This window comes from Electrona antarctica, assembly GCF_951216825.1.
Source record: "Electrona antarctica genome assembly, chromosome: 8".
Lineage (NCBI taxonomy): Eukaryota > Metazoa > Chordata > Actinopteri > Myctophiformes > Myctophidae > Electrona > Electrona antarctica.
Genome location: NC_136789.1, coordinates 26,413,935 through 26,438,030, shown reverse-complemented (window position 1 = coordinate 26,438,030; position 24,096 = coordinate 26,413,935). Strand labels below are relative to the sequence as shown.

Here is a 24,096-nt window from a genome sequence, read left to right as displayed (position 1 = left end):
TTCCCGATTGGAATGCACCCAAAACTGGGAGGGATGGTGATTAGATAGCTGTTTATATAACAAAGAAGCAAGTGTTCTCAAAACATAAAAACAAATGAAGAAAATAAGAAATGGAAGGACAATGGGTGAAGGGGGGAGGGGGAGGGGGTGGGGGGAAACAAAAAAACACAACTGTACGAGTATGAGTGTGGTTGGTGCAAAAATAAAAATAATGATTGAATCAGGGTAATAAAAAATAAAAATAAAATAACCATTAGAGGCATGGTGAAATAAAATTAACCTTAAAGGCATGGTGAGGTAGAAAACATAACCAATAATCAAAATGAATAATGAACTGAGGCTGGGTTTCCAGTACTCACTATCACTGGGAAATACAGTACTCAAGGCTGAGGTTCAGAGAGAACAAGAGAGTGCACTATGACCAGCATATCACTCACCTCGATCCTCTGAAACCCCCCCCTTCACGTCAACGCCAGTGATAGTGGCCAGAAAATCCTGTGGGTGAACCATAAAGAAAACAAAATATCAGAATTATACAGGGAAATATCAGGTGAGAATGTATAATGACAATGTAACTGGGTGTTTAAAAAATGAAATAAAAAAAATACAATACTTGAGGGTTTACTGTGTAGTTTGGCAGGCAGAATTCCATATAGGAAAACTATAACACATTGGTGAGACAGGTTAAATAGGGGCAAAAACATGACTAATAAATGATACATTTTGATAAATTTGATTGATAATAAGGATAATATATTTGTACTTAAGAGAGAGAGAGAGAGAGACCCAACGTTCTCACAGTATGCATTTCACAGAGATTAACCCTAGAGGGAGGATACTTAGAGAGGCAGGGAGAGAGAGAGAAAAATATCTCCAAGTATTCTAATTTTTTCTATATTTTTTATATTCAATTGTTTTAATTGCAATGATTGATCCGTTAACACAGGAAATTACAGCTGATGATGACAGAAATAAACGCACAAGTCTATTTTGCCCTGCATTGCACTGGACTTTAAGACTATCATGCATAATATGGCATGGCAAATGCAACACGGACAGAAATAAACAAAAAAAGTAGGTCATCACTCCTCAAAAAACACATGTATGCAAATGTACTTATCAAATACGCTATTAATGACGTAGCTAATGTCACGTATAAGACGCCAAAAAAGAAATTGTGAGATCACAAGTTCTACCTGTCAGAGCCTTAAGTTACTCGTTCCAAGCAGAGAGAGATTTAAAGTACAAAAATAAATCATTAAAATAAATAAAGACCGGTATGAAAGTATTCAAATGAAAGAAATTAAAATGGGCTCCATAATCTCCCTCCTGTAGTAAAAAGAGAGGAGAATGTACTTTAAAAAAAATGAATGGAAAGAACAGTGTGATCTGTTCACTTTGGAAAATGGTGAAATGTTCCTTTAAGGGGGAAAAATCTAAAAGGGAGAATAACTAAGAGTTTACACTATTGAGGGTCGTGGTCAAGATAAAATAAGTAAGAACTCTTTCTATTGTCGTGTCGACTCAAGGCAGGAAAGACATCTTGGAAAGGAAGAAAACAATAAATATATGCCCTAGGCTGACATACTCCAAAAGAGCTATGTCAAAGTCTATGTCACAAGATATGAAGTTAGGAGAGGTATAGCCAAACTAAAGAGATAGGACCTACGTATGTCCTGAAACGTTATAAAGTTGGATATAAGATAGACAACCTATTGTGACCATTCATTAGTTGGGGAAAATAAATAAATAAATAAATTGGACAAAATAAATGTAGTAATAAAAATGATAAATAGGGAGAATAAGTTCTGTCTTGAATGTGAAAACTTTTATGACTGAAAATAATTAATTAAATTCAAAAAGGGAGTATTCCACACATATACAGGGAGAGAGAGAAAGAGACAGACCCAGCGTTATCCCCGTAAATCTCACCTGGAGGGAGGACAGACAGAGACAGACCGTTCTCACTGTGCATATCACATATGGAGGGAGAATAGAGAGAGACAGACATATGTCAGAGACATATGTCACTCACACTATGTATTTCACATATAGAGGGAGGACAGAGAGAAAGAGACTGTTCTCACGCTGTGCATTTCACATGAGAGATATTACGTAGATAGACAGACAGGGCTGCTCTTTCAGGCATACCGACACAAAATAGGATATACTGAAATTTGTACCTAATGTTACATGTAATATTATGAAAAATATCCAGATGTAATCTTAAGGCAATGATAAAAAAATGTAAATGCAGTAAAAACTGTAAAAAGAACTATTCCTAATACACTTCTGAAGTTATAAAACAAGATGGCGTTCCCACAGCACAGACTGGGAGGGGGACACGCACGCACACACACACACATCACATTCAGGAGGGCATGGATGGACAGGGAGGGAGAGACACGCACGCACACACGCACACTGAGACTGCACTGACATGCATTACAAAGTAAGCGCACGCACACACATCACTAACGGGAGAGGAATGGGAGACACAAAACAAATGTAGATAAGAAAAGCGTAAATTAAAACAGTCGGACAGGGAAAAAATCGCCTCAGCTGAGGAGGGGAACGAGATAAATGAATCATAATAATCATTAAACTATCTAGTAAAAAGCAAAAGCTACGCTATGCCACAGCGCTAAATAAAAAAAATAAAAAAAATCAAACAAAAAGGGAAAAGGGTGTGTGGAGGGGGAGAGGGAACAGACGTCATATCTGACGTGGCCATGATAGCTCCGTCACATAATTAGTCTGCTTTTATTTACTAAAGACGTAAATAATTTCCATGATGTGAAGTACTATATGCAGCACATTTTCTCTGTAAATCGATTCCTACCTTATATCGTTGTTCACGTCGAAGGAGTCAAGATGGAGAGCAGCTCTTCAAACGAGGCAACAAAAATCTTGTCTAATTAAAAAAAAAAAATTATGATGGGGGGAAAAAAAATGGGGAAAGAAACTGTAAATTTGGAATAAACTGATTCTTTTTTCTGTCCCCCTGTCTAGTGATTAACACTTGCAGGGTTCTGAATCCGGCTCGATCGACCAATTGATGGAAATAAAATTCCGGCGACCCCAAGGATCGTATTAATGGATAAAAATAAATTATATCTATTCTGTAATGCTAATTAGAAAGGACTGTAAATATATATATCTTCAATAACCCAGCAGGGAGACCAAATACCGTGCTGTATTTACCTTAAAAATGAGTGAGTAGCCCTTTAAATCTTGAATGACAGTCACTCTACCATAAAAAAATAGAAGGATACCTTAAAAACGAATTGGAGACAGACGAAATAAAGTTCTGAGAGGAAGTTTAAGGTTTTAACTGTACTTTTTAGTAGGTAATAAAGTCAATTTACATAGAGAATGTGCTACATGGTTCAGATAATAATAATAATAGTACAATACATCACTATAATTTAGAGTATTCAATTGTTCCAATATGGATCCGAACTGAACCTCTTCACAGTATCTTCCTGGCTTATACTGCATCTGACGTCAGTTGTTGATAAACGTTCATTGGCTGAATAGATAGTTCATTTCCGCAATATCCACGGTGGTGCTGGTTGTCGAGTACTCATTGGACCAGCACATGGATGATGAGACTGGTCTCGTGACATCTTCCTTGGTTCAGTCATTGATGACCATAGACCGGGAAAGCACAGAGGCTGGCGTTGCTATGGCAACCTGAAGATAACATTCTTTCCCTGATAGCTGTGAACTCTTTAACAGAGAAATGGCCGGCTATCTACTTTCTCACTGGGCACCAAGGCCAAATACATGCAGTGTTTATCCAAATAGACCTCTCAATATGCCACTTAACTTGACTGGGGACAGACAGTATGGAGACCGAATAAGGAGTCAACAAGATATAAGATCTGAATGTGGCGTCAGGAAATCCATAATATAAATATGATAAAATAATATAAAGGATAAGATGAACCACCCTGTGTAAACAGGCAGTAGGCTATGAGTAAAATGATGATATGGGAGATGACAAAATATGACCTATATGGAACACGGTCTGGGCACAAAATTCTATATGTGTTGACCAACAGAATATGATGGAGTGGCCAACTTGACATGACGTGTAAACAACATGTCAGAATTTATCTATCAGCACCTGTTTTATCACAGCATGGAGAATTCATCCGCAGTAACCTCGGTGGTGCTTTCTGCATACTACGGAATGGAAGCTCAACGTATTTCTGCATTTTCTTTCTTTTATACATTGCCATTATTGCTGAAAGTCTGCTATTGATCCGAGTGATCTTTATTGAAAAGACACTGCATGGACCAATGTATTAAGACCCTTAAAACAAGGCTCCAGACTTCCCAAAACAAACTGGTCAGGCTACGTGGCCTCACTCCCCGAACCCACCTCACCCCTGCCCACTTTGACAGGCTGGAATGGCTTAGGGTTGACGACAGAGTACAGCACCTTGCAATGGGTCTGGTCCACAAGATTCGCTACACCACCAAGATACCCATGATGTAGGCTACCTGTCTAAATACTTCGTTAATGTCATCGAAGTCCACACCCACAACACCAGAGGGAGTTCAACAAAGCATGTGCAACCCAGATTCGGCACAAACAAGGGATTAAATTCATTTCACTCTTATGCCACCAAAATGTGGAACGCCCTACCAACAGTCATTATTAAGACATGCGAATCCCTTGACTCCTTCAAAACTGCTCTCAAAGGGCACCTACGGACGGCTGCAATTCGAAACTGGCCCCCGTAAAATCTGAATCCCCCACCCACCCCCGTTTCCCCTCACTGTATGTTTCTTTTCCCTTTTTACCTCCTATGACGATTTATTTTGAGACTATATAGTTGTGTATATTCGTACGTCTCTAAATGTTTTGATGAATTGAAAATGGTGGGCCCTATTGTAAACAAGTGTAGCCTAATGCTTTATGGTGTCGTCCACTCACTGTTAACAGTTTTTGTATTGAGTTGTACTTGAAATGTAATGTAAAAAATACTATAATAGTTCAGTAGGGTGTTTTGTTAAGGAAACCTGACAAATATAGTATACCGGTACTGTATGTTAGTAGTTACATGAACCTAATACGTCAAAATGTGTACACACGTCTATGACCTGCTACACCACTTGTTACCTAGAATGGAAATGGAACCAGTGATTTCCGATTTCATCCTGTAGCCTGCGAGTGTGAATACTGTAGCAGTGTATGCCAAGATTGGTGTAAAAACACCATGAACAGATTCAGCAGATCAGCACGGACCATGTTCTTCAGCATGGTTTGGTATTGAGCATTAAAAAAAATAGTCCCAAAACAATGAGAGAATACCGGACTGCAGTTGTTTCACATGGATTTGAGCAAAACATATCCAGATCACACACACAGAAATGATCACTACCAGCAAATCACAAAATAAACACACATTGCTGGCATTGGTGTAGCCCGTTGTGCTCACTCATTGGCTTGGTCTCTCTACTCTCTGTTGTGTTCCTGTAACTTCCCTAATACCAAGGACTACACCACTACAACTACTGGCTACAGTCTTGGGAACAGCTCCGTTCCAGGTAGTCAACCAGCTGAATATTCAGTTTACTTATCAGTTTTACATAACACAAAACAATCAGTGAAATGACAAGAAATCCTATTTTGTAGCAGTTTTATTTCACCTAGTTTTCCCTTGTAAAATATAAGGTGCGACATACAGATTTAGTATAAAAAAAAGTTGATAAGTAATAGCATCAATTCTATACAATACAGTGCATGAAATATTAATTAAGAATTGTGATGTGAAGACCAGAGCAGGTACTGGGCACTAAATGAGTACATGAATCTCACAAGCTCCCTTAAGTGCTTATGGACAAACCCCCTTTTTTCCATCAAAATCTAAATGAGTTATCGGAGAAAGGACCATTAAGCCAAATTGATACTTAAAGCAGATCTAGACGCTCATGTGTCGCGAATGTGACACGTGAGCAACACATGGGCTTGTAGATCTGCTTTTCACCATGGGACACCATCGTGGGACGGACCATACATTGGGCTTTAAGAACCACACATCAGACAATCGTCTCGGTTCTCCAGGGAACAGACCAGGGCAGCAATGTTCTGTTCTTTGATCTCCTCTTTGGTCTTGGTTGGCTGGGCGTCCATTAACTTCTCCTTGTCCAGAGTGAACTGGATGGGGTTGGCTGCAGGCTTGGTCCGCAGGTAGTACATGCCAGTCTTCAGACCCTGTGAGAAGATGGTGATAGGGATTATTTATTGTTCCCATTTTAATATTACAGCTTTCTGTCTCAAAACTTCTCATGTCAAGGACCCACAAATTGATGTATGCCTGTGGAGCCCCATCTGAAAAGATCTTGTGCCAGGGTATGATTCCATATTTATCACAATTTAAGCCTGCAACGCATTGTGAGCTTGTAGAACAGCCATTTTCAAATATCCAAAGAATAAAATGGGGCTAAAGTATTGTTAGATTGAATTTGATGCAATATTAACACATTTTGCAGGGGACCCCACTTTGAGAACCTGCTGTCCAGTGGGCCCAACTTACCAGTTTCCAACCATAGAAGTGCATGCTGCTCAGTTTTCCATAGTTTGGTTCTGCAATATGGATGTTGAGTGACTGGCTTTGGTCGATGAAAGCGCCACGATCTGCTGCCATCTCAAGGACAGTCTTCTGGGAGATTTCCCATACGGTTTTATACAGCTGTTTCACATCGTCTGGGATCGCCTCAATACCCTGCGGCAATCAAAGGATGTATAAAAATGCTATACCAAAGAATTTGAAACTATGTTGAAGTTTTAGTGCCTTATACACTAGAAAAACCATGAATAAATAATAATTACCTGGATAGAGCCATTCTGAGCAATCAACTGATTCTTCATCTCCTCATTCCACAATCCTCTTTCTGTCAGATCTTTCAAGAGGTGAGGATTCACGATCTAAGAGAATACGAAATAGCATTTTGCAACTCAGCAGCGTGTACAAACAACTTTGAAGAGTACAAGGAGGAATGACGCCAGTCAGACATTACTGACCTGGAACTCTCCAGAGAGAACCCTGCGTGTGTAGATATTGCTAGTGTAAGCCTCAACCGACTCGTTGTTACCCAGGATCTGGGCGGTGGAAGCTGTGGGCATAGGGGCCAGCAACAGGCTGTTCCTCACTCCATGCCTGAATAGAGAGTCGGTGGTAAATTAATATACACACACACAAGCCAAACCTGGTGAGATGGGCCCTAAGGGCAACAGTGAAGAGGTTACAGTCTTACTTTGCAATCTTCTCCTTCAGTGTTTTCCAATCCCACAGGTCTGTTGGGGTTTTCTCCCACATGTCATGCTGAAGAATCTGACAAACAAAAGCAGGTCTCAATCAGTATTGCATAGGCTGAACTTTAAAACCATGAATAATGTATTTGTCCTCACACACTGTAAGAGATAACTTTTGGACAATATACTCACTCCCTTGCTGACAGGAGAGCCAGGGTAAGTTTCATATGGTCCTAGTTCTGCTGCCAGTTCACAGCTGGACTCCAGGGAAGCATAGTAGATGGTTTCAAATATCTGAATGTTCAGCTTCCGAGCTTCAGGGCTTTCAAAGGGATAACGCATCAGGATAAAAGCATCAGCCAAACCCTGGACACCAATTCCGATTGGCCTGTGACGCTTGTTAGACTTCTCAGCCTGAAAAAAGACAGTAGGAAGGGTAATTTCTTAGTCTTAGTCGACATGGGTAATCCTAAGATCCATAAATAAGTTGGAAACCATTACTAGACAAGACAACATACTGTACCTCAGGCACTGGGTAGAAGTTGACTTCAATGATCTTGTTCAGGTTCTTGACAATGACTTTGGTGACATCTGCCAGTTTTTTAAAATCAAAGGTCTTTTCTGGGGTAACGTACATGTTGAGAGCAATGGAAGCCAGGTTACACACAGCAACCTGAGGTGGGGAGAGAAGGGACAGAGTTTCAAAGACATCATTAAACAAGACGTAAGGTTAGGCAGCTGGCAAGAACATCAGGGTAAATATGCATGTCCATCAACCAATACAAATGATCTAATGTGCTTCCCGTACCTCATCTTTACTGGTATACTCCACAATCTCTGTGCACAAGTTGCTGCATTTGATGGTGCCCAGATTCTGCTGGTTGCTCTTCCGATTGCAGGCGTCCTTGTAGAGCATGTATGGTGTCCCCGTTTCGGTCTGGGACTCAATGATGGCGTGCCACACTTGCTGCGCTTTCACCACTCGCTTGGCCTTGCCCTGCTTTTCATAGCTGGGGACGCACACATGACCCATGAGACAAACTAGCCTAGAGCAAACAGGATCTACAGTATGAGGAGAACAGAATCTGGCATCTGCTGTTGTCCTTACCTAGTGTAGAGCTTCTCAAACTCCTCCCCCCAGCACTCATCCAACCCAGGACAGTCACTTGGGCACATCAAAGACCAATCCTGTAAGTAAATATGCGCAATTAGGGGTGGACAGTATAACAACGGTATGGATTTTGACCATAACGTCATACTGTGCTTACCGATAGAGCTTTTGTTTTTTTCCCCCCCACTTGTTTTGTTTTGGGAAATAAGTCAGCAGTAGACCAACATAAGACATGCTATCACTGTGTACTCGAGTATTGAAAGGGCTACCAAAGCACTGGATGCAAGATACGTGGTACCTGCCCGCAAATACTTTGGTTTTGCCACATTGAAATGCCAGAACTATAAATGTTTCTTCTTTTTTTAGTACTGCAGTTTTTTGCACAATAAACATTGTGAAAAGCCCACCTGGTTGCTCTCCACTCTCTTCATAAAGAGGTCTGGAATCCACATGGCATAGAAAAGGTCTCTGGCTCTCTGCTCCTCTTTCCCCGTGTTCTTCTTCAGATCCAAGAAGTCAAACACATCAGCATGCCATGGCTCCAAGTACATCGCAAAGGCTCCAGGTCTCTGAGGAGAGAAGAGAATGTGCATTACATTCACCTATTCACACACACCGATGCCGGAGGAAACCATGCAAGGCACCAATCTGCACACCGGGAGCAATTAGGGGTTCAGAGGGGGGGGGGGCGTGTTCGAACTGGGAACCTTTACGGTTGCCATCCGGTCACTCTACCCCTGAGACACTGCCGCCCCAGAATGATTATTAGCATTCATGATTAGAACAGTATGCAATAAAACTATGTTTATAGTCATATTTACCCTAAGCTGAGTTCCCAGAAGCTCATAATTACCCACACCACAGCTAAGCCATAATAATGGGAAAACTCAAGTCCTACTAACCTTGTTGCCACCTTGATCAACATAGCGTGCAGTGTTGTTGTATACACGAAGCATAGGAACCAGGCCATTGGAATTGCCATTAGTCTGAAAAGCAGGAAACAAAAAAGTATTAGACAAAAAATACAGATGAGCTCCCCGACCCCACAGAAATTTTGTTTAGCCAGTTTGTTTTATCCCTTTTTGTCCCAATTAGGTCGTTAGGTCAATAAACCCTCCCCTATGATGACTCACCTGCCAGTGAGGAGCACCCACTGAGAGGATGTAACCTTGTGTCATAAACCCTCCCCCATGATGACTCACCTGCCAGTGAGGAGCACCCACTGAGAGGATGTAACCTTGTGTCATAACTCAGGCTTTTCACCGCAGAGGAAATATATATATTCACGTTCCGGTTGGCGTTGCATTGTTTTTGTTCCCCACATAATGCAAATCAATTAGTTTAGTGTCCCTAGTCGCGCTACGAGTTAGAATAATATACTGTATAGTATAGCTGTAGACATACCAAACGATTATTATGACGTAAAGTTGTTTCCACTTCAGACCGGATCAGAACACGATAAAAATGGTATTGCTAGGGAGGCTGTATCGCCTTCCCTGCCCAGAACATGCGCAATTGTGTTTGTGTAGATAGACGCTTTGGCCAAGCTGGATGCACTGCGATGGATTTGAAAGTCAAACCCTGAACTCTGCTGTGGTGGTGGACGGTGGACTTTACCCCTGTGCCACCCAAGTATAACTGAAGTTATGGAAATCTACCATAATATATTTTTTGTTTTTAAAAAACATTTCCCATTATCGACTCCTTTGTAATAAATTGATATTAGTCTCCTACTCTCCTTTCAGTCTGTGCCCCTTATCGATTATGAACATCATTGCTTAATCTCGGTACGATGGAGGAGCTGGAGTTTTAATGTTTAACTGAGGGAGAAGCAATCTGCCTCACTTTGACGTTTACTTGCATAATGCTTTTACTCCAACGTGTGGCAAAGACTGGACTGGCATATTTATCACTTACCCCTGCAATGTAGCTGCCCGTTGCTCTGATACAGCTAACTGCCACACCGATTCCTCCAGCTGATTTGGAGATGAGGGCGCATTGCTTTAGTGTGTCATAAATGCCTTCAATGCTGTCATCCTTCATGGCCAGCAAAAAACAGCTGCAAATAGTCAAGGACAGGTAAATTACATTGATTGATTGAAATATTTATTAAGTTTGCAGAATTGCAGTACATTTCAAGCACAAACTCAATACAAAGGCTGTTAACTGTGAGTGGACAACCCAATTAAGCATTACACTTGTTTACAAGAGGGTCCACCTTGTTCAATTCATCAAAACATTTAGAGACGTACAAATAGACACTTCTATATATAGTCAAAGAACAGAACAGGAATTCATCATAAAATCAAACAAAATGCCATTTCAAGCATGCACCATTTGATACTGTCCAGTGTCCAGCATATTTTTTTACCTCGACAGCTGTGGCCGGTTGGTGCCAGCATTGAACAATGTTGGAGATGCATGTGTGAACCACTTCTCTGACAGCAGGTTATAGGTTTCGATGACTCCATCAATTTCTCTTTTATGGATTCCAACAGCCACTCGCATGAGCATGTGCTGGGGTCTCTCAGCAACTACAGATAAAGCACAGAATTTTTAATATCAATTCATTGATACAGACCAGTCTATCAAAAATACCAACATCAGCATTATGAGTCACCATAAACTATAAATGTGTCAAATAAATTCTCACCTTTGCCATTAATCTTCAGCAAGTATGAGCGCTCAAGTGTCTAAAACCAGAAAGACAAATTTAAGTTTATGCTAAAAAAAACAAAAAAAACATGTACAAATGCTATTTAGTCATAAAAAGTACCTTAAAACCAAAGAAATTATAGGAGAAGTCTCTGTCGAAAATGATGGCCGAGTTGAGGCGCTAAAAATAAAAGCAAAGGCACAATATGAGAGATGGAAGTGATGTGTGCTCAAATGCAAGTAACAAACATACATAGTTGACCAAAACCAAACACAGCATACTTACATCCTTGTTTTCAAGGACAATGTTGAGCGTATCCTTGCAGATCATGGGAGAGTGGCGGTTATTTAGGGGGTTGACATAGTTGTACAGATCCTCCATCACATCTGCAGTGGCAGAGAGAAAAAGCACCTACGTATAACTAAGTGAAGAACTTATAGTTACACAATCTTTAGAGGGCAAAAAAAATAATCTTTGAGAGTCAGAGTAATCTAGTAGGAGTGGCGACACTAGTGTTGACTCCCATTGTAACAATGGAATGCGGAAGTGCTCATTCTATCTCAATGGAAAAGTTCCAATGTTTGGAACTATAGCCCATAGGCTTTGCGGCGAGATCAAAGCGTGTCGCTACTTTCCTACTCTACACTCTGATGTGTGAGTAACAATGCATGTCATTGTTGTACAGTGTAAACAGCCATTTATTACAGTATGATGTAGACCGTTAAGAAGACCATATGAATTACACAATCTCCAAGAATACACTCTTTAAAGTTATATACACTCACCGCTGAACACTTTCTTTGTCTCTTTATGCAGGTTTGAGACAGCAATGCGTGCTGCCAGAAGGGCATAATCAGGATGCTTTGTTGTGAGGGTGGCAGCTATTTCTGCTGCCAAGGTGTCAAGCTCTATAGTGGTGACTCCACTGTATAGACCCTGGATCACCTTCATTGTTATCTGGGTCTGAACAAAAATAATGAAAATGTTACTTTATAATTTTACAGATTATGGATATTTATTTACAGAGAACAGCGGTCTGTACAGTGTACACACTTACCGGATCCACAAAGTCAGAATTGAGTCCATAACAAAGCTTCTGTATGCGAGATGTTATTTTATCAAACATGACACGCTCCTGGCGTCCGTCTGAAATTGAAGAATATGCATCGATTAACATCAATGTATAAAAATTGTAAGTGTGCTAACATATATACCTACTTTCAAAAGGTCTACAAGGTTTGTGTTATATTTTATATTATATTTACATTTTATAAATGGGGCCAACAATATATAATCATTATTAATTACATTTAACACCTACTATTTCTACAATTACTACAACACTTGTGGCTAACCAGTCATGTTGGGCACAAACAGTTTGAGGGTACCCTGAAATGTTCCCAGTCTACATACTGTGAAATTAAGATTCAATTAATCAATCACTTAAATCCGAGCACAGAGCATTTTCATAGGATTTTACACAGCATGCACTCGTTTTTATTAACGGGTCGCGCCGTCGCGCTGCTGCCTCCTGCAAATTCGAAACAGGTGGTACGCAGGGGCGTACAGTGACTTACGACGAGTGCTTCCAAGCTCCAACACTTAGAAAAAGAATCACCTGCACAGAATTGTATGAAACAAACTCTTGGCAGATTGAAAGAGGATAATTCAAGCTTGGCCTAGAGCTGAGATGTTGGTGAGTTTAACGTCGTTGAATACAAGCAGATCGCAAAAGCAAATTGGACGAATGGGGAGTCGATGGAGGTTATTGCAACTCTAGATTCACCCCATTATAAAAAAAACAAGAGTTGCAAATTGCGGCCAGGTGCCTAGTAGACCCCGTATCTATACCTGAATGTGATACCTATACATTTATAAATTCCCAATTTGTATGGTCATCAATTTGTTCATTGTGGTTTGCTTGGCGCCAATTACGACAAAGAGCATACCGCTTATGTCAAAGATAGATTACAGTACATTTTATAACGCGCTATAAATAATGTCAGATTTTTGTATTGTATTGTTGTTGGCATGTCTTGGTTTTTATAGAAAACCAGATTAACGTTCGCAAACATTTCGCTGACGCAACATTACACTGGAGATCCATCTTTGTTTTGACTCGATTCAAATAAAATACCAAACCCAAACCTACCTCGCTTTATTACGTGCATATCAGCAAATAGTCACTCGGCAGTCCCCGAGAGAGAAAGAGCAGTAGTTAGAGTAGAGTTTTGCAATAAATTGCTGTGCCAAAACCGAGTGATGTGTATGATGTTCACAACAGAAGAACCTCTCAAACAAACTGAAGAGAAGAGAGAGCGCCAGCCGAGCCTAGTCCAAAAAACCCGCGACTATTGTGCTTGTGTCAACAACACAGCCAATCCAGTGTGGGAAAGCCTGGTGACGCAATGTCACAGCCAATCCGCGAGTAGTTGCACTGGCTTTTGGTCCAATCACGAGGCACTTCCCTACTTTTGTTCATATCCGGAGCTACATTTGGCGGGTTGCATTTTGTCATGATTACCAAATGATGACCAAGTGACTGTGGTTTGAGTTATTATTAATTACACAATATGTAATTAATAAACATTAATTATTGCTATTTGTTGTTCTTGTTCACAATATCGATCAATCAATCTGCATTTACTGTGATCAATCGAGTAGTGTTGATCAGCATTTAGCCATTTATTTACATTTTGTCCAGCATGTAGCTCAGTACAACACACACACACACACACAAACACAAACACACACACACACACACACACACACACACACAGTGTTGTTGACACTGAGCCCAGCCCACCTGCTATTTACAGATATATAGCGTGTGTGTGTGTGTGTGTGTGTGTGTGTGTGTGTGTGTGTGTGTGAGAGAGAGAGAGAGAGAGAGAGAGAGAGAGAGGAATGTCTGACAGTTTCTGGATGTCTGAATGTCTGAAATGTCTGAAAGATCTCAGCTGTTCAGTTCCACATGTTGGATAACAGTTGGTACACTGTGGGGCACAGCAGGTGTCAATTCCAGGGGCCAAATTACCAACACCACATATTCTCTAGTTTCAGAGTCTGCACACATGATGATCCGTCCACACAAGCATGTGTAATTTATTTTTTACTTGTTGAATTCAATGACATGAGCTTTATTTTGAAAAACCGAGACAGGATATTACGTTGGCCTCACCACCGTGAATGAGGGGCCGGGTGTGAACCTGATCCTACACGGAACATTTAATTCAACATCAAAGCAGCAAGCAGTTAAACCACCAGCAACAGCACACACACACACCCGTCCCCAACCCCAAGATGGCAGGGGTGTTCGAGGTGGAGGTGAATGGTATTGAGCACCACGATCATGGAGTTGAGCATCACGAGGAGCCACATCAGGTTAGAGACAGTCCGACAGGTTTACATGAATGTACATGGTGGAACAGATGGTGCTGAACATGAACCCAGCCATGATGCGGCCAACACGGAACTGTAGTAGTACTAGACATCTTTGCCAGCGGTGTTCTGGGTTAGCCCTGAGCTACATAACGTTTAGAAGCTAATATAATTAATGGCTGTTTTTGCCATCTGACACGGCGATATCGTGATTCATGAAGTGATCGTTTGATCCAGTTATCTTGTGTGAAATGCCTCGAGCGATCAATATACTCCGTAATGTTCAGCTGTTAGCGTTAGTTAGCTGGCTAACAGTCATAATGTTGAACCTTAGCACCAGTGGCAGTAGCCTAGTGCTAGCTGTCAACAGTCATTTGCTGAATTAACACCGCTTCTTCAGCCTTGTATCAGAGCCAAATATATGTGTTATGATCGATTACTACGTCTGTGTTTTTACAAAATGCCAATGAGCTGCTGGTGTGGCCCCGGTTGATGGAGTCAAAGGTCATACATAATACAGTTACAGTGACAGTAGCCTACTATGTCTATAGCCCCCAATCAAAATGCTACAGAAATATGCTAACACTCCATATAGGAAAGTTAGAAGAAGAGTAATGTATGACTGTCACTGTCCAAGCCAAGGATGGTGCACGAAAAGGATTACACAAACATTTCTGTCTGTCTGCATCTGTAACATTTTGATTACACATGCATTTCTATTTTCTACCAGTAGTTATAACACGCACGCGTGCACACACACACACACACACACACACACACACACACACATTCATTACGTTTTATAGCAATATAACAATTATTAGTTATTAGTGTTGACAGTTACTAAATTGATTGATTGTGCTTTCTGTTTTCCCTGTTATAGGTGGATCTGTCCAAGCTTTCACCAGAGGAGAGGTGGAGGTCAGTATCTTAAGTATATATATATATATATATATGCATCTGTTATGAGAAGTATAGAACTAAACTACTTCAACCAGTGATTTGTGTTGATACATTATAGTGACGTCTATCGCCCTGTCCCAAAAGTTCTTTGACAATAGTTTGATATTGTATTTCTTGTATTACATTGTATTTCTGATATGAGACTATATATTGTTTAGTACAGTGGTTCCCAAAGTGGGGTCCAGGGACCCCCAGGGGTCCTTGAGAGAGTTCCAGGGGGTCCCCAGCTAAATTATAGTTTGGAACCAAATGGACCCTTATGGGTCTGTAACTCTGAGAGTGTACACTCCCAGAGTTAAATTAACATTGATTTCACAATATAAATTGGGGGTCCCAGAGATAGAAATGTCATTAAATGGGGGTCCGTAGACTAATGCATGTCAAACTGGTGGTCCTTGAAATTAAAATGGTTGAGAATCACTGCTAGAGCTGTCAAAATCTTCTCTTATGAGGGACCCATCATATATTTTCTAATGGGCGTCCGCGGGCTGATAAGTGTCAATTTGGGGGTCCTTTACATGAAAAAGGTTTTAAAGGCTGCATTTTTTTTATCCTTTATTTACCCAGGGTAGTAGCTGAGCACAAGTTTTTTTTCAGCAACGCCCTGCACATAGAAACACACAGACAGACACACACATTAAAACCTGGGAGCTGACCAGTACAACCACAGTCTTATACTGTTGGCCACTAAGCAGCTCCACTGGAGCAGTTGGGGGTTCAGTGCCTTGCTCAAGGGCACTTCAGCGGTGTTGGGTGAGTGGTGACAATCACTTCCCGACCCAGATTTTTCCTGCCCATCCGGGGAATCGAACCGTCAACCTTTCGGCAACAAGGGCGCTCCTCTAACCCTTAGGCCCAAGTACAGTGATGTAATCGTCTGAATGTACCTGACTGTTCTAAACTGACCTTTACCCACGTAGTTATTAGATTAGATTATATTACGAATGATTATCAAAAATATCATTGAGTAAATATATTGTTAAAGCACCAATAGTCTTCCCCCACAATATTGTCACAATATCAACATTGATGTATTCCACCACTTGTTTACTATTCGTTAACCCATTTTGGGTGCTCGTAGCGCGCCACTCGGTAATAGAAGGGACTGTTTAAGATTTAATCTAGATAAGGATTAAAAAAATGTTTCTGCAATTGGAAATTTAGTATTAAGTCAAGGAAACAACCTTAATGTCCATAATAAGCATGTCAAAACAATATTTGATTCTGGAGAATGTCTTTTTGCTTATTTACCTGTTATGTTATGTTACCTGGTATGTGTACACAGTAAAATCCTGTGTTCATTTAACAAGTGTAATAATTTGTACTCTCAAAGTTGAGTTTTACCGCCTTGAAATGAACAGAGGCGTGCTTGCTAATTGCCTAAGTATCCACTGTGTCTTTTCCTTTAGGGTCGAGCATTCAAGAATGCATGCCAAACACAAGGGCCACGAGGCCATGCACGCTGAGATGGTGCTGATCCTAATCGTCACCCTGGTTGTCGCCCAGTTGGTCCTCGTTCAGTGGAAACAGCGGCATCCTAAGTCGTACAATGTAAGCCTCGGCAAAGGACTCACCAGCAAACCATTTTAAAGCTAAGACATGGACAGATATGCATGCATGTAACCGAGGTACACATTGTTATTTTTCACCTGAAACGGGTCCTCTGTAAGAACCTTCTTTCTGTTACAGAAAATGTGCTGTCCCTATTCTTAAATTTACAGTCTGTGGAATGTCGGATGTTAACTATTGAGCACCTGTGTGTTCATTAAGGTATTTGTTTACTAATCTGTATTCTCTGCTATTTTTTTAAGCTGGTGACTCTGTTCCAGATGTGGGTAGTTCCTCTCTACTTCACTACCAAGCTTCATTGGTGGAGGTTCCTGACCACATGGTTTATCTTCTCTGTCGTCACAGCATTTGTTTCCTTCCGTGCCACTCGCAAGCCACTGAACTGTACCACTCCAAGGTATAACAAATCCCACACACTTTTCTATAGGCTCTTTATAACTACGACAGGTAAAGCGCAATAAAATAACATAACCCTTCCTTTCTTCGGAAAGGGAGGTGAACTGGGACAATTTCCGACGTCAGAAGGAGTATGTATTGCGCTTACCCCAGAACCTTTATTGTTTGTTTCCAGAACCAGGGATGTACTTCATGGAAAAAATACAATACAAAGCGAAACTAGCTGATCTACAAGCTCAGATCAGCTTGTAGATCGGCTACTTATAAACTTATTATATAAGTTTGTTAGTACCACCTCCTGAACCGGGCCCAAATTAGGTTCTGCGAACTTTACCAACCAAGTCACAGCGCATGGAAAGAAAGGACCTGTAAGATATGTTAGATTGCACAGTTCACTAGATCTTGTTGTCGAAAAGAGCCATATGTTATTATTGATGCCAGAGTTTGTGTGACCCGTTTCTTGTGAAACTTGTGTTTATTGATGATGCTTCATTGAGATTAATTCCACCTTTCCTTTCCGTTAGGTTGGTCTACAAATGGTTCCTGCTGCTTTACAAGATCAGTTATGCCACAGGAATAGTTGGCTACACCGTTGTAATGTTTACGCTTTTTGGTCTAAACTTGATATTTAGGTAAGTATTATCATGTGTGTACATCATTCTAATACTTAGTGGCTCCAAACTTCTTTCTTGCTTTCTGTTTGAGAAATTCCTGCTTGGAAATTATGCCTGTGTCCTGTCCACTAGATGTTGCTGTTGGGCTTGATAGCACATGTAATACATGTATACCCATGTTTTGTTTAAGACAAATGTAAACGGATATCCTAACCCACCTTCCATTACAATGCATTTTCAGATATTCAAAATAATTTACTATTTTATTCTATCAGTTTATACAATTGGGAACTTTTACAGTTTTGCCATTTCTTTGCCATGTAATCAACCATGATGAATTCTACAGACTATTTAAAATCTTATGATGTTGTGCTACTGATATCACTAACTGCATGTCATGTAACCGCTAAGCTAAGCAATGCCTTTTTTTGTGTCCAGAATAAAACCGGAGGACTCGATGGACTTTGGTGTTTCTCTGCTTTTCTATGGTTTGTACTATGGAGTCCTGGGTAGGGACTTTGCAGAAATGTGTGCAGACTTCATGGCTTCAACAGTGGGGGTAAGTGGACAGGTTGTACATGTGGTACTAGGGGTAAAATAGTTAATTTAATTAATCGATTATAACAAAATAATAGATTTCTTTATTTGGGGGAACGTTTTTAAATTCCCCTTTGCTTTCCATATCTTTAAAAAAACAATTGTGAAAATAGAAAGTCTACAAGCACGTCAGTAGATCTTGTAGAACATTGTGAACTTGTAGATCTGCTACTTTCACAAGATACTTGTACTCAGTGCCAAGTATTAAATAGGGCTTAAGTGGTTAGTCAGATCGATTTAGTCAGTTATAAATAATATTTTCCATGTTTAATATATATATATACAAAATAAAACTATCAAAAAATGTTCTTCTTGAAAAATAAATTGATAGAATAATCAATAAGAAAATAGTTGGAAGTTGCAGCCCTATTTAATACTTTTTTTTACAGTGAAATAACATCTCCACTGCTTAATGTAATGCATGTAAGATACTATCTTAGATTTAACTTCTCTCTCTCTCTCTCTTTTTGTCTTGTTTGTTTTAGTATTACAGTGCGTCCGGTATGCCAACCAAGCACCTCTCAGATAACATCTGTGCTGTGTGTGGTCAGCAAATCCTTGTAGATGTCAGTGAAGAGGGAATCATTGAGAACACGTACAGGTTATCCTGCAACCATGTGTATCCTTCCTTTTGAAATGTATGCAGAGAACGTTACATAGATGTAGGTAGGGCTGTCACGAGACCATGACATTTCAGTTGCAGATTATTGAATCGTTAATTGTTATCCGTATGACAATTACAGGGTATGCGCGTGACATCATCATACCCGGAAGTTATGCGGGAACGCCTACTACTTTTCTGGGCTTGACAGCCCATACATCCAAACAGAAAAGTCCTCTCTGATTGAATTAACCCATTTTGGGCTTTTGGTGTTTTAAACATTATGTTATAATTTAGCTATTGAAAAATAGCAGATCTACAAGCTCATAGCGCGCCACCGAGTGGCGCGCTATGAGCTTGTAGGTCTGCTATTTTTGAAAAATCGTGAAAATATTTATTTCAGAAAACTGGAGGATTTAGAAGATCTTTTTTAAATTTCGAGGTCAGGCCTCGAAATTTGGGTTAAATGACGTTAAACGACATTAAACTCACTTTGCCACTCGATTTCCCATTCACGTTATGCATGTGCATACCCTCTATTGTGGTTTGGACATTGAACATGTTCATGTGCTTACCCTCTATTGTGGTTTGGACATTGAACATGTTCATGTGCTTACCCTCTATTGTGGTTTGGACATTGAACATGTTCATGTGCTTACCCTCTATTGTGGTTTGGACATTGAACATGTTCATGTGCTTACCCTCTATTGTGGTTTGGACATTGAACATGTTCATGTGCTTACCCTCTATTGTGGTTTGGACATTGAACATGTTCATGTGCTTACCCTCTATTGTGGTTTGGACATTGAACATCGGAACATTTACATTTCTGCATTCAAAAATCTTCAAAATACAGTGACTGACACTGAGCGGTACCAATACTACAGTATTGAATACAGTATTCAAAAAAATAATGAATGTACTAAAACGAAACATGCAATAATTGTATACTTTTTTATCGTGGAAATGGCACATCTACAAGCACACAACGTGTCGCACTGTAGATCGTCTATTTCTTCTATTTTTTTTTAAATGTTTGAAAATGCATGCAACAGCTGAATTTATACAGATTAATGGAAATTAATAAATAATGCGATTATGTAATAATTGTGAGTGGCCTACATGGAAGTATTGACACGGTTGCATGACACGGTTGTTTGTTTATGGTTAATTATTACCACCTACTTCATAGGAAACTCACTATACTCCAATACAAGAAGAGGAATTAACGTGACCTTTATCTGACTACAGTTCTCATGGAGGCATGTTGTAACCTACAGTACTTCCCATTTCCCCTTCCAATGGAAAGGCCCTATTATATCGGTATCTAAACTTCAACTGTATTGTTGCATCACAAATTTACACTAGTTTAAATCGATTATTTTGAATTGCAGTTACAATATAAATATAAAGAATAAAAATGTGTAAAGTATGTATATAAGAGGCACAATGATCATACTGTGATATTTAATTTCATATTTATTTATTTCATTTCAGTTATGGTTTTACGTGATTATATTCATTTTATTTTTTACATATTCCATACCAGAAAAGAAAAGGAGCAGGAAGAAGATAAATCTTATTTATACCTGCCCCAATCAGAATCACACGTGTGAAGTGAGGGGCCCTCTTATCATCATGCATCACATTCCGTGCTCAGCCAATCAAATCATCACAAATGTCATTCCGGGCAATCACTTTTGGCGTCTTCACTTTTCTGTCCTCACTTTTATCTCCAATGTGTACTTTGCTCAGCCAATCAAATCATCGCTATGGGGTGATCAGCCAATGTTTGTGTTCACACAAACACACACAGCTGGGCCAAGTAGGGGCTAGTAGTGCCCCTCAAAAATGTTTAAATATACAGTATTCTGTCTATTTAGCTAAATATGTCAATATACTCACAATTTGTGACAGTGAGCATACGTATATCTACACATCAGATACGTCAGATATACAGTGACATTCTGCAATCTATTGTGCAACATACAATATCAAATACCAAATAAACAATGTAAGAGGATGTATCTACAGTCAGATAAGTGACATGTTCATACATCAAATAAAAATGCAGAACGTAAAGGTATATGGTTGGAAGTGTACAGACATGTGCAACAGGGCTCAAATTAATGCCAGTTCAGCAGCCTGACATTTGATACTGCCGTATCCCCTGCCTGACGGTAGCAGCATGAACAGATTGTGGCTGCGGTGGTCTTCTGATGCTTTTTGCTTTGGCTACACAGTCTAGTATGAGGGAAGCTGACCTCCGACGCCTCATTTGAACTAAGAAATTGGACTGACTAATACAGGACAATAACTACTGTACATCATTGGTTCAGTGTTTAACGTGATGACCTGCGGTTATGTTGGACTATTGGTGTTTATCCAAGATGTTGACACCGTTGTATTAAATAATGTATTTTTTTCCATAATATTATTGAGCCCAATTACTGCCACATGAAACCTTAATTCCTCAACCAGATTTCATGAGTTCTGCATAAGGGGATGGTGCATTGTGGGAAAGAAGCAAACGTGCCCATACTGCAAGGAGAAGGTGGACCTGAAGAGGATGTTTAGTAACCCGTATCCTTTTAACTACAGTACTTTACTCTCATATATTGTGTCTGGATTATTATTTTTTTGTCTTCATATTCTTAATGCAATGTTTCTCCCACACTCACCAGTTAATTTGTGCCAAACCCTGCTACTCATTGGGAGAATCAAATCAAACTCACATGTGTGTGGTAGAAGCTTTTATTCCAAGCTAGTTAAACTAGATGCATACATTTTTATTACAGTATAATACATACTACTAGGGGTGTAACGATACATTGTAACAGCGATACGATACATGGTGGACGATTCATGGACGATATTGGTTCATTATGGCGATACGATACGAATCAATGATTTTAAATCGATACAGTAACTATTTAGCACATACATTAAGTATGTGTGAAACTTGTGGATAGTGCAGTTTAAAGGAAAGATTTATTATGGATATAAATAAGTAAACCGTGATTCTCTTGCAAATGTATTCGAACACATATAGACAATTCCACGCCTTGACATTAACACAGAGAATACACACATTTATCGATAAAGTGTAGCTATATGGAATGGAAACGTATTTTTTTCTTCTTAAAATTGCTAAATACAATGCACAAATACTTAATACAAATACTTATATACTTATAGTATTGATAAAATGTATTATTTACAATCATTTACAAAACGATTCAATACCGATTATTTCCATTTCAAAATGATAAGATACGATATTTGCTGTTTACATATCGATATACTTTGATTGTTTTTTTTTTTAATTAAAATCGATATTTCGATAGTTACTATATCGTCATTGTCACACCCCTATACACTGACACCACGGCGCGTAAACAGCGCCTCAAACTGTGACTCCGCCCACAAACGGGGGAAGTTGTGATTTTCGCTCGTTCACTGCAATGCAATTTGCGGCATTTTCAAAACAATATTGAGCAGAGTAGCGATTATCAAACGTATTTGCAATGCCATACGTTGAAAGATCTGTTGCCCGTGGACAAGGCTACCTCCGCAAGTTAGATAGCATCGGCATAGATGTTTGTCCGTATGTGATTAAGGATTGGACCAAGTTGCATTGGCAGCCATAGAAAATTGTGACGTTTTTGGGCGTTCCTGTCTAGCGTGGTGTCAGTGTATAGTACTAATACAGTGATGGAACCAAAATCCCTGTTCCACACACACACAAATGAAAGCACATGTCGGTGCTTAGTCATAGCTAAAGTATAATAAAGATATTAATTCCATTGTATCAAGCCAACCTGCCAGTTAGTTTGAGGTCCACGTGACTATCTGGCATGCTGTGCGAATGAGAAAACATGAGGTTATATAATATTATATAGTGTAGTTGTAGGTCATAGAACTACTAGGTTCCTGTTCCTTTTTTCGCGTTGCAATCTTGAGCTACTATTAACTAAAAATTACACCACGCTGACATTAAACAACTTTCATAACTTTCATATTGCATTTTTATCTTTTAGAATGTATTATTGTGACAGTTTAATAATGCAATGTCCTGTGTGTTAATTCATAGTAAGCATGCTGTCCCGGTAATTCAGCACTTGTTTTATTGTTGTCTCCTTAACCCACTCTAAAGCTGGGAGAGACCACATGTCATGTATGGACAACTTTTGGATTGGCTTCGGTACCTTGTTGCCTGGCAACCTGTGATTATAGGACTAGTGCAAGGCATCAACTACATTCTGGGCCTGGAGTGACATGCAGCTGTGGGGGAGGATGGACATACTACATACTGGCTCAAAGGACCCAGAGCCTCACAGTGGACTAAAAACATCCATTTACAATGTGTCTATATATGTACCTTTTGTATATATTTACAGGCACAATGTATGTGTATTTACGATTTGTTGGAATTTACTAGTAATCTGTATTTTGATGTCTGTTGCCGTTTTCCAGCTCTATGTTTCACACAACATCACACCGTGAGACTTGATTTGGGGTATTGGATGGCCGAGTAAACTGTTTTTATAGTTACATTTCCCAGTAATGTTTTAATGTTTCATTCACAGTATTGGCATCCACAGTAATGATTAACAAAAGGGTCTCTTCTAGAGTAAATTATTTCCTTCATCTAATGCCTAGCAGTCCTTTCTACCTCTTAAGTTCTGCCCCCGTTGGTTTGTAAGATTTCAGGTTGTGCAATGAAATTAAACCTGTTGCTCCCTTCGACTCCGACATGCGCATAAAATACTCCATAGACTCGGGACTCCTTTGTCCTTGTGGATTTGTTTTTGTTCTTAAATCAAGTACTCTTCAGGTCTTCTTAAACTGTTAACATGTTGCCAAAACGGTTCTACAAGCTCACAATCTGATGCTTTGTGAGTTTGGGGGGGAGGGATTAGGAAATGGTCTGCTAAT

General features: G+C 39.8%; 2 protein-coding genes across 2 annotated transcripts; one reads left to right on the top strand and one right to left on the bottom strand.

Moving 5' to 3' along the window:
* Nucleotides 1-5,637: 5,637 nt before the first annotated feature.
* LOC306928226 (ribonucleoside-diphosphate reductase large subunit) lies at nucleotides 5,638-13,421 on the bottom strand. Its single transcript, XM_079508176.1, has 19 exons — nucleotides 13,190-13,421; nucleotides 12,095-12,183; nucleotides 11,823-12,000; nucleotides 11,323-11,423; nucleotides 11,158-11,217; nucleotides 11,035-11,074; nucleotides 10,753-10,915; nucleotides 10,299-10,440; nucleotides 9,284-9,367; nucleotides 8,789-8,950; nucleotides 8,379-8,458; nucleotides 8,079-8,280; nucleotides 7,794-7,943; nucleotides 7,463-7,684; nucleotides 7,273-7,349; nucleotides 7,040-7,175; nucleotides 6,848-6,943; nucleotides 6,552-6,740; nucleotides 5,638-6,229 (listed from the first exon to the last, which is right to left on the bottom strand). The coding sequence occupies exons 1-19, from the start codon at nucleotides 13,206-13,208 to the stop codon at nucleotides 6,041-6,043; spliced, it is 2,379 nt and encodes a 792-aa protein (XP_079364302.1). The 5' UTR covers nucleotides 13,209-13,421; the 3' UTR covers nucleotides 5,638-6,040.
* Nucleotides 13,422-14,228: 807 nt separating this feature from the next.
* rnf121 (ring finger protein 121) lies at nucleotides 14,229-23,907 on the top strand. The gene is made up of 9 exons (XM_079508177.1): nucleotides 14,229-14,421; nucleotides 15,302-15,339; nucleotides 16,791-16,932; nucleotides 17,193-17,347; nucleotides 17,871-17,978; nucleotides 18,399-18,519; nucleotides 19,043-19,176; nucleotides 21,640-21,741; nucleotides 23,315-23,907. Exons 1-9 carry the CDS (start codon nucleotides 14,341-14,343, stop codon nucleotides 23,433-23,435), a joined length of 1,002 nt encoding a protein of 333 aa, XP_079364303.1. The 5' UTR covers nucleotides 14,229-14,340; the 3' UTR covers nucleotides 23,436-23,907.
* The last annotated feature ends 189 nt before the right edge of the window (nucleotides 23,908-24,096 follow it).

Bases quoted from the DNA above. Each gene is read 5' to 3' on its own strand.
- rnf121 (XM_079508177.1), top strand. From the start codon at position 14,341: ATGGCAGGGGTGTTCGAGGTGGAGGTGAATGGTATTGAGCACCACGAT. The intron at 14,422-15,301 runs GTTAGAGACAGT...TCCCTGTTATAG, and splicing joins ATCACGAGGAGCCACATCAG to GTGGATCTGTCCAAGCTTTC. The intron at 21,742-23,314 runs GTATCCTTTTAA...CCCACTCTAAAG, and splicing joins AAGAGGATGTTTAGTAACCC to CTGGGAGAGACCACATGTCA.
- LOC306928226 (XM_079508176.1), bottom strand. The intron at 10,441-10,752 runs GTAAAAAAATAT...GACTATTTGCAG, and splicing joins AACCGGCCACAGCTGTCGAG to CTGTTTTTTGCTGGCCATGA. The intron at 8,281-8,378 runs GTAAGGACAACA...GTGCGTCCCCAG, and splicing joins TTTGAGAAGCTCTACACTAG to CTATGAAAAGCAGGGCAAGG.